At 40.5% G+C, this 12,912-nt stretch overlaps 1 protein-coding gene across 3 annotated transcripts in view; it reads left to right on the forward strand.

Moving 5' to 3' along the window:
* The window catches only part of zc3h6 (zinc finger CCCH-type containing 6), a 35,870-nt gene that overhangs the window by 8,908 nt on the left and 14,050 nt on the right, over positions 1–12,912 (forward strand). For all 3 annotated transcript variants that reach the window (XM_073055988.1, XM_073055989.1, XM_073055990.1), the window contains exons 3-6: positions 8,726–8,912; positions 9,797–9,913; positions 10,781–11,024; positions 12,387–12,517. In XM_073055988.1, coding sequence (XP_072912089.1) covers positions 8,726–8,912; positions 9,797–9,913; positions 10,781–11,024; positions 12,387–12,517 — 679 coding nt within the window. The remainder of the gene's footprint in view (positions 1–8,725; positions 8,913–9,796; positions 9,914–10,780; positions 11,025–12,386; positions 12,518–12,912) is intronic.

A 12,912-nucleotide genomic window follows, 5' to 3' on the forward strand; every position in this document is an offset into this window, starting at 1 on the left:
GTACTTTATCCTGAATGGGGTTGTTCTTGTCAAGTGATATTCGAGCTGTACGTGCCTTACATAATTATATAGGTGGAAGCCAAAATAGGCTTTTTAGTTCCTAATGCCAGTTCTGCCAAGAATGACTAATCTTAATGGTATTCTTTTGTGTTATCTGTTTTCTTTGATTTCCCTCATTAAATAAAAATACATTAATCTCTGATGTGAAAAAAGACTGAGTAATTGACATTTCATGGCGATCTTGGGTAGTAAATTCCTGAGATTGACCCTGGAATTTCTTCTTTCTGGAATGGCTGACCTTTGTTTTGAAATTCTGAGACCAGGGTATCTGCATGATACCTGTTGAGCAATGAAAAGCTTGTGTTTCAGTAGATTATTTACATTTTTAAGATAAAAATATGGACCAGTCTCAATTCATCTACCATCCAAGGAATGAGTCTAGTGCATCTTCACTATGTTCTTTCTCTTGCAATTATATCATTTGGGAGAGTAGATGGGCACACTGATGTCACCACATCTCAATAAAACTGGTTCAAGGCAACTCTACATTTGTACCTAAATCCTCTTGTAATAAATATTGTTGGGAGTTTAACATCCAACACGATAACCAGCTTCCTTTGGGTAGGTCATACTCCAGAAATGGGATTGTTTTGCTCTTTGGCCTTTGATGCCATATGTTACTAAATTCTCCCTTGATGTTAAGGAAGGTTACTCATACTTAAGCTGTGGAACATTCATTTCTTTGGCCTGTGTTTGGACCAAGTCTCTAAGGAGGGAAGTTGAAACTCAAATTAGGAATCAGTGAACAAGATATTGGTGAGTAGATGCTGCTTAATTACACTGTTGAGAAAGGCACCATTACAGGTTACCCCCATGTCACAGCAGTTTTAAGTAATAGAAATATGGCTTTATGGAATTTGTGTCATGACTGAAAGAATCTGGGATACAGTAAAATTCACTCATGAAATTTGTGGCCAAAGTAAATGAATATGTTGATGCCTTGATGTGTGGTAATGACGCATTACAGAAAATCTTGATATGGATCTTTTTCTGGGGATAGGCACCCTTTTCTCCTCTGCCCCCCCCCCCCCACACACAATGCAATAGTCACCTATACTTTGTTGGAAAGTAGATTGCTTTGGTTGCGATTGGATGGATTGGATTTGTGCTGTTTTTAGTGAAAATGTGTGTCAAGATATTCTGTGTTTTTGGGTAGATGCCAAGAGCTGTAACTGCACAGGAACAGATCATCTGAAGGTGGGTCTTTTGGAGCACAGTTCTTAAATGTATAGCTAGAATGTTATCTGATTCCATTGCCTTTGCTGTATCCACAGCAGTCAGCGATGTCAGAAGAAATCAAAAATAGTATCCATTCAATACTTCTGGCAGATTGTAGATACAGCCTATTCATCAGTTGACTGCACTATTGTTGAGGTTGCAGATGTTCTTGGAGATCTGCCTCCTTCCATTAACTGCTCAATCATAAACAGTGGAATATAATTTCAGCTGGTAGGGTTGCAGAATTTCAATCTGACCTGTTGGTTATGAAGCTGCTTAACTTTTTTTTGCATGCTACTTTTACTGTTCTGTGTTACACTTGAGATTGGCATCTCATTGTTAATTGAGCATTAAAATCAGCGCTTAAATGATTCGAGTGCTATTTTAAGGGTGAGGCTGGAGATATCTTTGGAAGTTTAGCCCACAGGAATGGTGATTCTATTTAAATTACTACTTGTTCGATGTTAATATTTGGGCAACAGATGGTAAAGTAGGGTGACAAAAGATAGCTTGTGGGACACGAGGGATAACGGTATAGATTGGAGAAGATCTATTATTTGTGACTCTGGCTGTTACAAGATAAAAAGTGAAAGGCTGAAATGTATGGAGGAATTACGCAGTCAACTGACAAAAGCAATATATGCTGTGTATAAATGTTAGTCTCGTGACAATGATAATTCTGATGAATAGCTTGAAATGGTAGTCTCTGGATATTTAGAATAACTTGATTTTAATTTATTAATTTGACTACAGCTTTCCCTTTGGTAAATTGACAATAAATTATCTTGTAATTCAGCAAAGCATTATTGTACTAAATTTGGGCTTACTCGTTGGAACTGGTTTGTAGAGAAATGCTGTACTTATTTATCGATCAGTGTGTAATTTGGATAATGTTCTAGCTGGATTTCTACACCCCTTGACAACTGGCTTATTCCCATACCTTTCCCACTTTTGTGTCCATCTTAGTTTAGCATTTGCTATCAAAACTTAATAAAGGCCATCAATGACAACAGGCAAATGTGAATTTCTGAGGCTGTGAGGTAATGTTACAGCTATACAAGACCTTGGTCAGACTCCACATGGAGTACTGTGTTCAGTTCTGGTCACCTCACTCCAGGAAGGATATGGGTACTATTGAGAGTGCGGATGAGTTTTACAAGGTCATTGCCTGGATTGGAGAGTTCGCCTTAAGAGAATAGGTGGAGTGAACTTGGCCTTTTCTCCTTGGAGTGACGAAAAATGAGAGGTGACCTGATAGAGGTGCATAAGATGAAGTGCATTGATCGTGTTTATAGCCAGAGTTTTTTTCCCAGGGCTGAAATGGCTTACACAAGGTGGCATAGTTTTAAGGTGCTTGGAAATAGGTACCGAGGGGATGTCAGAAGTAAGTTTTTTGTGCAAAGAGTGATGGATGCGTGGAATGCACTGCCAGCAGCGGTGGTAGAGGCGGATACAATAGGGTCTTTTAAAAGACTCTTAGATAGGTACATGGAGCTTAGAAAAATAGAGGGCTATACGGTAGGGTAATTCTAGGCAGTTTCTAGGGTAGGTTACATGGTTGGCACATAAAGGAGAAATGATTATATGAGTAAACTTATACAGGACAGTTTATAAATTGTTTGGATTCTGTTCAGGATCTGTAGCTTGTGTATTTGTTTCTGTTCTTCCGGCTGTGACACCAGCACAAGGATTTACTGCATAGTAACACTTGCTACTTCTATTTTTAAGAAGTACATTAAAGTTCAAAGTACATATATGTCATCATATATAACCTTGAGATTTGTTTACTTGCGGGCATACTCAGTAAATCCAAGAACCATAATAGGATCAATGAAAGACCACATTAAACAGGTTGGACAAATAACCAATGTGCAAAAGTGAAAGACTGCAAATACAGAAGAAAAAATCAAGAAGTAATAATAAATAAATCAGCAATAAATACTGAGAACATGAGCTGAAGAGTCCTTGAAAGTAAATCCATAGGTTGTGGGAACAGTTCAGTGATGGGGCAAGTGAGGTTATCTCCACTGGTTCAAGAGCCTGATGGTTGAGGGGTAGTAACTGTTCATGTGGTGGTGAGAGTCCTGAGGCTCCTGTACCACCTTCCTGATGGCAACAGCAAGAAGAGTGCATGAGCTGGACGGTGGGGATTCCTGATGTGCTGCTGCTTTCTTGCTCTGTGTAGATGTGCTCAGTGGTGGGGAAGGCTTTACCCGTGATGGACTGGGCTGTATCCACTACTTTTTGTAGGATTCTCTGTTCAAGGCATTGGTGTTTTCATACCAGGCTGTAATGCTCTTCACCACATATCTATAGAAGTTTATCAAAGTTTTAAATGTCAGCCGAATTGTCACAAACTTCTAAGGAAGTAGAGGCACTTCCATGCTTTCTTCATAATTGCACGCGTGCTGGGCACAGGATAAATTCTCTGAAATGATAGTGCCAAGGAATTTAAAGTTGCTGACCTTCTCCGCATCTGATCTCCCTAATGAGGACTGGCTCATGGACCTCCAGTTTGCTCCACTTGAAGTTAATAATCAGCTTCTCGTGTTGCTGACATTGAGTGGAAGGTTGATTCAGCCAGATTTTCAATCTCCCTCCTATATGCTGATTCATTACTATCTTTGACCAACGATGATGGTGTTGTCAGCAAATTTAAGTATGGCATTGGAGCTGTGCTTAGTCACACAATCATAAAGCAACTAGAAAAGTGGGGGGGGGGGGGGGAGCTAAGCGCACAGCCTTGTATGGTGGACCTGTGCTGATGGAGATTGTGAAGGAAATGATGTTGCAAATCTAAACTGACGGGTCTGCAAGTGAGGAAGTTGATTTTCCAATTACACAAGGAGGTAATGAGTGCAAGTTTATTGATTAGTTTTGAGTGAATGATGGTGTTGAATGCTGAGTTGTAGTCAATGAAGAGCATCTTTGCTGTCCAGATATTCCAGAGTTGTCAAGCCGAGCAGTGGTAGTGGGGACAAGCTCCCACTACCTAAAAGTGCTCCTCACGGCATGTGCCTCAAATAGCCTCTGACAACCAAGTCCAACTCCTGGCCTTCTTGTGTGGCGTAGCCTCTAAGCCCGGTGGAACTGTTTCTACTGACAGGAGAAGGGGTGAAGGCGGGTCCTGGTGCCTTAAATCTAGTGCTTCAAGTGGACGGAGCTTGTCAGCCTGGGAAGGCAGTCCATCTAAGAGAGGGAAAACTCTGATTTCAAACCTCTGCTGCCTTGCAGCCATACCCACTTATGGAAAAGGCTTCGGGAGTAAACCCTGAGGATAAATCTGGAGCTGGAATCCCTAAGGCAGTCCGATGTTGTCTTCAACCTCGCTCTGACAACTCGTGTGACATCACTGGTGCCAAGCTGTATCGGCCCTTGCTCTTCCCTTGGACAACATCGGTGTCGTGGAGAGGGAGACTTGCTGCTTGGGCAACTGCCGGTCTTCCATACAATCTTAACCAGGCCTGCGCCCTGGAGAGGCTGAAGCAAGACTTTCCGGGCGCAGATCCATGGTCTCGCGAGACTCAACGGATGCCATCCATTCCAGGGTTGAGTGAAGAACCAGTGAGTTGGTATCTGCTGTGGACCTGTTGTGCCAGTAGGCAAATTGGAGTGGATCCAAGTGGCTTCTCAGGCAGGAGTTGATGTGTTTCATCACTAAGCTCTCAAAATGATGTGGATGTAAGTGCTACTGGAGGCAGGTTACCAGGTTCTTAGGCAACAATATAACTGAAGCCTGCTTGAAGCAGGTGGGTACCTCAAACTGCTGAAAATGTGACGTTAAATTTATTGGTTAAATAAATTTAACCAATATTTACCAATATTTTTAACTGCGAGGTTAAAAAAAAAATCACGGTTATTGGGGGCTCTGGTAGTTTAGTTCCATGAAGGCATGGAAGGCTGCATCAACGTGTTTGGTGAGTTGTCAGAACCATTTCCCATCAGCAATGGCGTAAAACAGGTTTGTGTTTTGGCTCCTACTCTGTTTGGACTATTCTTCGCTGCTGTCCTTCAGGATGCCACATCAGACCTGAAGTCAGGGGTCTTCCTACAAACAAGGGTTGATGGTGGGCTCCTCAACCTCGCAAGACTGAGAGCAGAAACAAAAGTCAGGGGCATTGTGGCACATGAGCTACAGTTTGCTGATGACTGTGCACTGGTTGCCCACTGTCTCGAAGACTTGCAGGAGATCACCAGTCGCTTTGCCAGTGCAGCCAAAAGCTTCGGACTGACAATCAGCCTGAAAAAGGATGGAAGTTTTGTACCAACCGGCTCCTGGCTCAAGCTACTAAGAACCAACTGTCCTCATTGATGAAACTCATCTCAATGCTGTCTGCTACCTGGGCAGCATAACAACTTCCTCAGCTTCTCTGGATGTAGAAATCAAGTCAAGAACCAGAAAAGCATGCTTTGCCTTTAGTCAGCTGAAAGATTGAATTTGGTCACAGAACATCAGGTTGGCCACCATGTGCAAGGTATACAGGGCCGTTGTCATATCAGCCTTGCTATACGGATATGAGACATGGTGCCCATATCAAAGTCACTTATGCCAGCTGGACCAACTGTAGCAGCGTCACCTACGTTCTCTGATGAAGATCACCTGCCGAGACAAGGTCTCCAACACTGAGGTCCTCAGAATGCCAGCAGTTTCAACCTTGGTGATGTTAGCCCAACTGCGCTGGACAGGACATGTTGTCAGAATGTCTGACGGAAGATTTCCCAAGGACTTCTGGTATGGCCAACTGTCCAGTGGTACCCGAAAATGAGGAGGCCAGCAACTATGTTACAAGGCTGTTCTGCACAGGAGCCTCAAGAAAGCTGACATTGCCCCATCAACATGGGAAGATCTGGCTAAAGATCACTCACAGTGGAGGGACGCCATCAGAAAAGGGGCGGAAGCTGCTGAGAACAAGCTCAGAGGAAAGGCACAGGAAGCACCACAGAGCTTCTGCCCCTGCTGCCCCTCCAGACCTCACCTGCCAAGTATGTGGCAAGCAGTGCCTCTCAAGGATTGGCCTGTACAGCCACTCCAGGATGCATATATCAAACCCCACTAACTGACTGAAAGGAACCATGGTCATCCTATGGGATGGATTGCCGGAGAGAGAGGTAGTTTGTGCAAGTTCCTCCATGTTTTGATGGTCAAATCAAGCGTAGAAGGCATTGAACCCATCTGGGAGCAAAGTCCTGTTGTCACCTTTGTCACTTGATTTCACTTTGTAAGAGCTAATTGCATTCAGGCTCTGCACACAGGTGTTGAGCATCCTTCATTGATTCAAGTTTAGTCTGGAATTGCCACCCTTGAGCTGGCTTTCAGGATATTGTGCCTGGACCTGTTGTATCTTACTTGGTTGCCAGACCTGAATGCTTCTGATATGGCCCTCAGCAGTCTGTGGATCTCATAGTTCATCCAGGACTTATGACTGGGGAAGACAATGAATGATTTTGTGGGGACACACTCATTTATAAAGTCTGGAACAATCATCATGGTGTATTCATTCAGATTCCTGATGAATCTTTCAACACAGCCCCATCCCAGTTCCACTGACTCAAAGCAATCCTGCAGCTGCTCCTCTGCGCCCTCCCCACCCCCCTGACCACCTCTTTGTTGTTCTTAACTCTTGAGCCTTGGTCTTTAGCCTCTGCCTGTATGAAGGTAGGAAAAGAGTAGCCGCATGAGCAGATTTCTTAGAAGTGCAGTCTGTGCATGGAACCGTAGCCATTCCGTATTGTCGTACAGTATATCTGTGGTCTAGTGTGTTGAGATCTCTGGTGCTACACGTTATATGCTGATGGTAATTAAACAGAGATTTCTTCAAACGACCAATTGAAGTCCCCGACTGATTTGAAATGTATTGGGGTGGATTCATTCTTGTTTGGTGATGGCAGCTGCAGTAACTCAAGTGCCTCATTACAGTCAGCCAATGGTGGTATGTAAACTGCAGTCAGGATCATAGAGGAAGGTGATCTCGGTAAATGAACAGTGGACATTTGATTGTTAGGTATTCCAGGCTGGGGGAAACACGCAAGGCAAAACTGCCACATCAGAGCACCACAGAGTTTATCATGAAACACACACCCCCACCTTTTAATGAAGACATTAGGACTTCATTATCTGCTGATTTACCACGTATGGGTCTATGTACAGAAGAATGTAGTTAACCTTATGGCTGGAGGGGCAGTGTGTTGCGGTTGTGGAGTGTGTGCCAGGAACATAAATATGTATAAGCTGAAATTGCAACTTCAGAAAGTCACTGTTATTGACACCTGTATGCCATTACGTTTCTAGAATCATAGCCAGCAATCTTTTTTACTTTCGTCTGTGGAAAGTCCATGCCCTTATCCTTCGCAAATAATGGGTTTGTTTACATGAATTATCACTTTAATTGACAGAGTAAGTTTTTTTCAAAATCAATTTTGTCACTTTGGGTCTGAATCTTTTGTTACTCCCATACACTATTTGGCAGGTATGTTGGAGCCTCTAGACTGGTTGTTACACAATGGAAATAGACTACATGCTTATACACAGTCATAACAGTTAAGGCTTTTGGCAACTGGCCAATATTCATGAGATTTTGTATGATTTTTTTAAATTTAAGCATGCTTTCATCACAAAAGTACTGACCCATAAATGACTGAATGGAATTCTGTGCTATTCCCAGACTATACAGTTTCATCACCATCACATCCTAAATTCACCAAAATCCAACATTTTCTTATGTTTTTGATTCTGGTTACCAGATTTGCGGCAATTATGGCTATACTCATTTCAGTAGAATCTTTGGTCAGTGTAAACCTATTTTTAGCAAAGTATTTCATGCAAACTCCTTGATAAATGCACTGGCTGGTTCATTCTGGTGGTGAGCTACTCTGCATGTATAACTGGAATTATGAGATGCTTCTTTCAAAAGCATTGGTGGGTGTGGAACTGGGAAGTTCATGGGCCAAAAAGAGTGCCTAAGATTTAATACTAAGATCATTAGAAGCATTTACAGTAGAGTGAGGTAAATATTTGAAGAATCAACGAATTAAGAATTATGGGAAACTGATGTAGAAGAGGAATTGAGGTCAGCGTAGGTCAGTCATTGAATGGCAGAGCAAGCTTGAAAGGCCTCGTGCTAGTTTCTGGGCATTTATTCCCATGGGTAATTCATAGTTCTTGTCAGGTCTACTATTTTTCTTTTGTTTTGCTGTACTACTTTCATTACAAATCATACTGTTTTGTCTCTTGGCATTAGTTTTGTACATTTAATTTCTGACTTGCAAGTGATTAGTCTTTGATCTTTGTATAATGGACCTCTTCATGTTTTTTGGAAGAAGGTTTGACATTTTTAAAAAAGCCAACCTTAAAATGACAAGGAAAACTACCCAGCTAAAACTTGTGTGAGCAATGCGGAAACTTAATTATAGCTTGACTTTTTTATGCTGCTAATAATTGTTTGTACAGGGAGGATGGGGAACTTGAAGATGGAGAAATTGATGATGATGGATTTGAAGGAAATGAAGTAGAGAAAGAACCAAAAGAGAGTGAGAAAGAGGACAAGTCTTCCCATAGAAGATCAAAGAAGAAGAGAAAACGAGAGAAAGAAAGGGAAAAGAAAAAAACAAAAAAGAGGAAGAAAGAGAAGCACAAGGTATTATGAATAGATAATATTTAACTTGTGCCTTTGACCTGTTTTATAATGTTTATCTTGAATAAAATACATGTTCACATGTTCAAGTTTAATTGTCATTCAAACATACATGAATATAGCAAAACAAAAGTTTTATTCAGAGGTCTGAGGTGCAAAACACAATACAACACTATATATACAGCTCAAGGTATACATAGCACACAAGACAGCACTAAAATGCCATCACACAAAAAAAATTATCTGAGTCCCTGAGTCCATGAATGTTGTAGCATTCTACAGTTGAACTTTATACATCTTCTGAGTGAACACTGTAGAGCAACACCAACTCCAGCATGTATGCCACTCCACACTGCCTCCAGCACTCTGGTGGAGCACCCCACTCCACCTCTCTCCTGGACAGCTGCAAACACGTGATTCTGTGGTTTGAGACCTAGTCCTTGCTACAACTGAAGCCATGCAGCCCCTGCCGTTCGCCATAAATTAATTGGACTTGAAGCATTCCACATTAACAAAGTCCATCAGTGTCTTGAAATTACAAAATTACTAAGACCATTCACTATTAGATTGCACTTCTCCTTCATCTACTGACGGCTGTCTGTAGCAGGCTGCAGCACAGTCTGTACCAAGTCCAACTCCTTCAGGTTCTCTGCCAAAGAGCAACGCTCTGATGAGGTAGACCTGAAGTATTTTAAGTTCTTAATGTCCAGGAGAGTCTAGTGATGATAAAAAATACACATTAAAAAAAAGACAATCACTTTGGTTGGCCCCAAAGAAGCTGCTGCATTTGAGTGTGCTGCCATTTACTGGGCTTCCCAAATGTGTTTTTTTTTATATATATATATGTAGGGCCATATTATACTGAATGTATTTCAATTCCTTTACAGAGGCATTCTCCTTCCAGTGGTGATTCAGATTTCAGTTACGATTCTGATTTTGATAATGAGCGATCATACAAGAAAGGTCCTGTACCCTATAGGGAATATGATGCTCCTTTCCCTCCGGTAGGTAACCAAGTATAGTTAAGGTGGTGCTTCCAAAGTTCTAATTTTTTTCCTCTGATTCTATTGCATAATTTACTCTAATACTAATTTTTATAGAATAGTTACTTCAACTATCCTGTTGTATGTAATCTCTGGAAAGTGACAAAGCATATAAGCTTGAAAATTTGTACTAAGATGACCAGGAACTGATCGTAAATACAATGAAGATTACAGAATCTTTGTCAATTTCAATGCACAAATTTATTTTAAAAATTATATAACTTAACAGTAGCTGGCTTTGTCTCACGTCTAATGGTATAATGGTTTGTTAAACATTTGCCTCTCCCTATACCTCTTTCCCACCACTGTTAAGTCCAGTATCCTAATTAGTAGTTTTTGATCCCTGTTCTTGCAACTTGGATTATTGTTCATAACTGGGAAAACGATATCTCATTGCAGACACAGTTATATTGATGAGGATGCAATAGAATATTGTAATATCTCCCCTAGTTTCTTTTAATGATATAATAAGATGCGCTTGCTGCTGTGCAGTACAGAGTTCCAACCAATCAGTGAACAATAGTTACAGATCACTATATTTGTCGCCCTTTGCTTCTTTCCATTTTTCTGTATTCTGTCACAATTAAAGATGAAGTTGATGAATTTTGTACTAAATGGTATTATGTACCATGTTATAGTTTACTCATTTCAATTTGTGTACTGTGGCTTGAATAGAAATACCTGGAACACACTTGAAGAAAACCCTTCATGTTGAGAAATCTCTGGTCTGAATTTCTGCTCTGTTGATGAAATGTACTGATGATTAAAAGTTAAGCTGAAATTGATATGAAACTCTTTGCAACTGATTTGGCAACTGTTTGGTTTCAGCATGCACAAGGACCTGGGAATTACATGAAATCCCCTGCACAGAAATCTTACAATAACAATGCTGATAATCGTGATTATGCTGATTATAGTGACTATAGCGAAGAGAAGTATGATACCTATGAAGAGGAAGAGTGTGATGACTTTGCAAATGAACTGAAACAGTACAAACAGGCAAAGGAAGCCTCAAATGTTATGGCATCGAAAGGGCCATCAATGGAACAGATGAGAAAACCTGGCATGAAAGGTATCTAGATGGATCAGTTCTGTAAAGATATCTTTAAACATCATTGTACTCTAAACGTTACATACAGGTTTTGTAGAATTGTGTGCAACATTTAAATTTTGGTGACCATTTCTACATTTATACTTGTTTTCTATACCTTTTAACATGGTCTAATGATGCAAGATACTTCATAGAACAAAATTTATCTTGAATTAGCTGGTAAAAAGTTTGGTCAATAGGAAGTTGTGTTTGGAATCTTAGCTGGACAAGCAGATGGAGATATTTAAGAGGCTACGAGCCACACAGTTGAAATAATTGAAAAGTGGAAAGAAGAAAGTGTTCAATTCAGAAATCTTAAGATTTGGTTGCATAAAAGATAGGGATAGAAGAAACTACTGTAGGATTTGAAAACATAGGTGAAAATACATGCTGAAGGAACTAAATGGGTTAACAACATCCATCTATGCAGGGAAATGAAAAATTGATGTTTTGGGTTGACATCCTTCTAGACAGAGATGAGACAGCTGGTTTAAAAGAAAAGGGTGGAGCAGGAGCTGGTGATAGATGAATCTGTGTGGGGGTAAGAGAAGGTTGATGATGGGCAGGAGGGGGCAAGTGGGAATGGCACCAAAATCTGGGAAATGATGGGTAGAAGTGACAAAATGCTGACGAGATGGTGGAGTCTGATAAAAGAAGGAGCATTGAACAAGTGCAGAGAACTGAGGATAGCAGAAGGCTATGAGAAACAATGGGAGGAGTGTGTGGGTGATGGGCAGATGGAAGAGAAAGGGTTATGTTAAGGGAGAGCCAGATAGGTCAAGAGAACAAAAGGGACAGAGGGAGCATACCTGAAGTTCGAGAATTCAGTATTATACCACAAGATGTCACAGGTTACTGTGGCAGAATGAGTTGCCAGTCTTCTTGAGAGAGAGTGAGTTCTGTTTGTAGAACAAATGCATGTCCATGTATCACTTTTGCATTTAATAAATTAGTATGTTTATTAAGTGTTTGTGCACCCCACATATGAGCTTACTAATTTATAAGAATTGTCATTCTTAATAATTAGTAATCAGTATAATCCTTAATAAATATTTAATATTGTACATAATCTGGGAATAGCCTGTAAGTGGTTTGCACTTGCATTCCCAATTGATAGTCACTAATTAGGCTAGTTTCTTAGAAGGTTTGAGCATGATTGAAATACACGATCAGGCTTGTTATTTCTTATTTCTTCCCTCGCCTCCATGAGATTCTGCCCAGATCTTCCATAAGATGGGGAAATCAGAGCCTGAAATTCTATATTTAATGCAGGACTTTAACTGGCAAGAGGTGTGTGATTTGCAGTTCTAAAAACAAAAAATTACTGTTATGAAATTGTTCCAGGTATTATGCAAAAGGCCAGAGGACGAGGAATTGGCCGTGGCCGTGCTATACGAGGACAACCAAAACAGAAGCGCAAAACCTGGGGACCTGGAAGAGGATCTGATGGTGGTGGGATGGATGATTGTGATGAGGTAAAGAAATGAAAGCTAATCATTCCTTGTTAAAGCATGGATTCCACCCTTGAAGTAAATTTAAGTTGCACTGTTCTATAACTCCTGTTCAGATTGTGAGTTCATCATACTGGTTGCATTCTGACAGATTTTTACTGAAATTAGCATCCAAGTTTAATATTAATCTTATGAAAAAAATAAGAGTAGATGAGGAATACCAATGCATATTTGCTTTGTATCTTTCATGCAGAAAAGATAAGAAAATTCAATTTATTGTGCAGAACTAATTTGTTTACATATAATTATGGGAATAAATGACCACCGTTAGTGGCATTTGTTTGTTCCTTCTGCATGTTGAGAATAGAAGAAACCTTAACCTTTAGATTTTATTGTACTTCCTAAGCAATTAATTAATG

Source organism: Hemitrygon akajei, chromosome 9 (genome assembly GCF_048418815.1).
Source record: "Hemitrygon akajei chromosome 9, sHemAka1.3, whole genome shotgun sequence".
Classification (NCBI taxonomy): Eukaryota; Metazoa; Chordata; class Chondrichthyes; order Myliobatiformes; family Dasyatidae; genus Hemitrygon; species Hemitrygon akajei.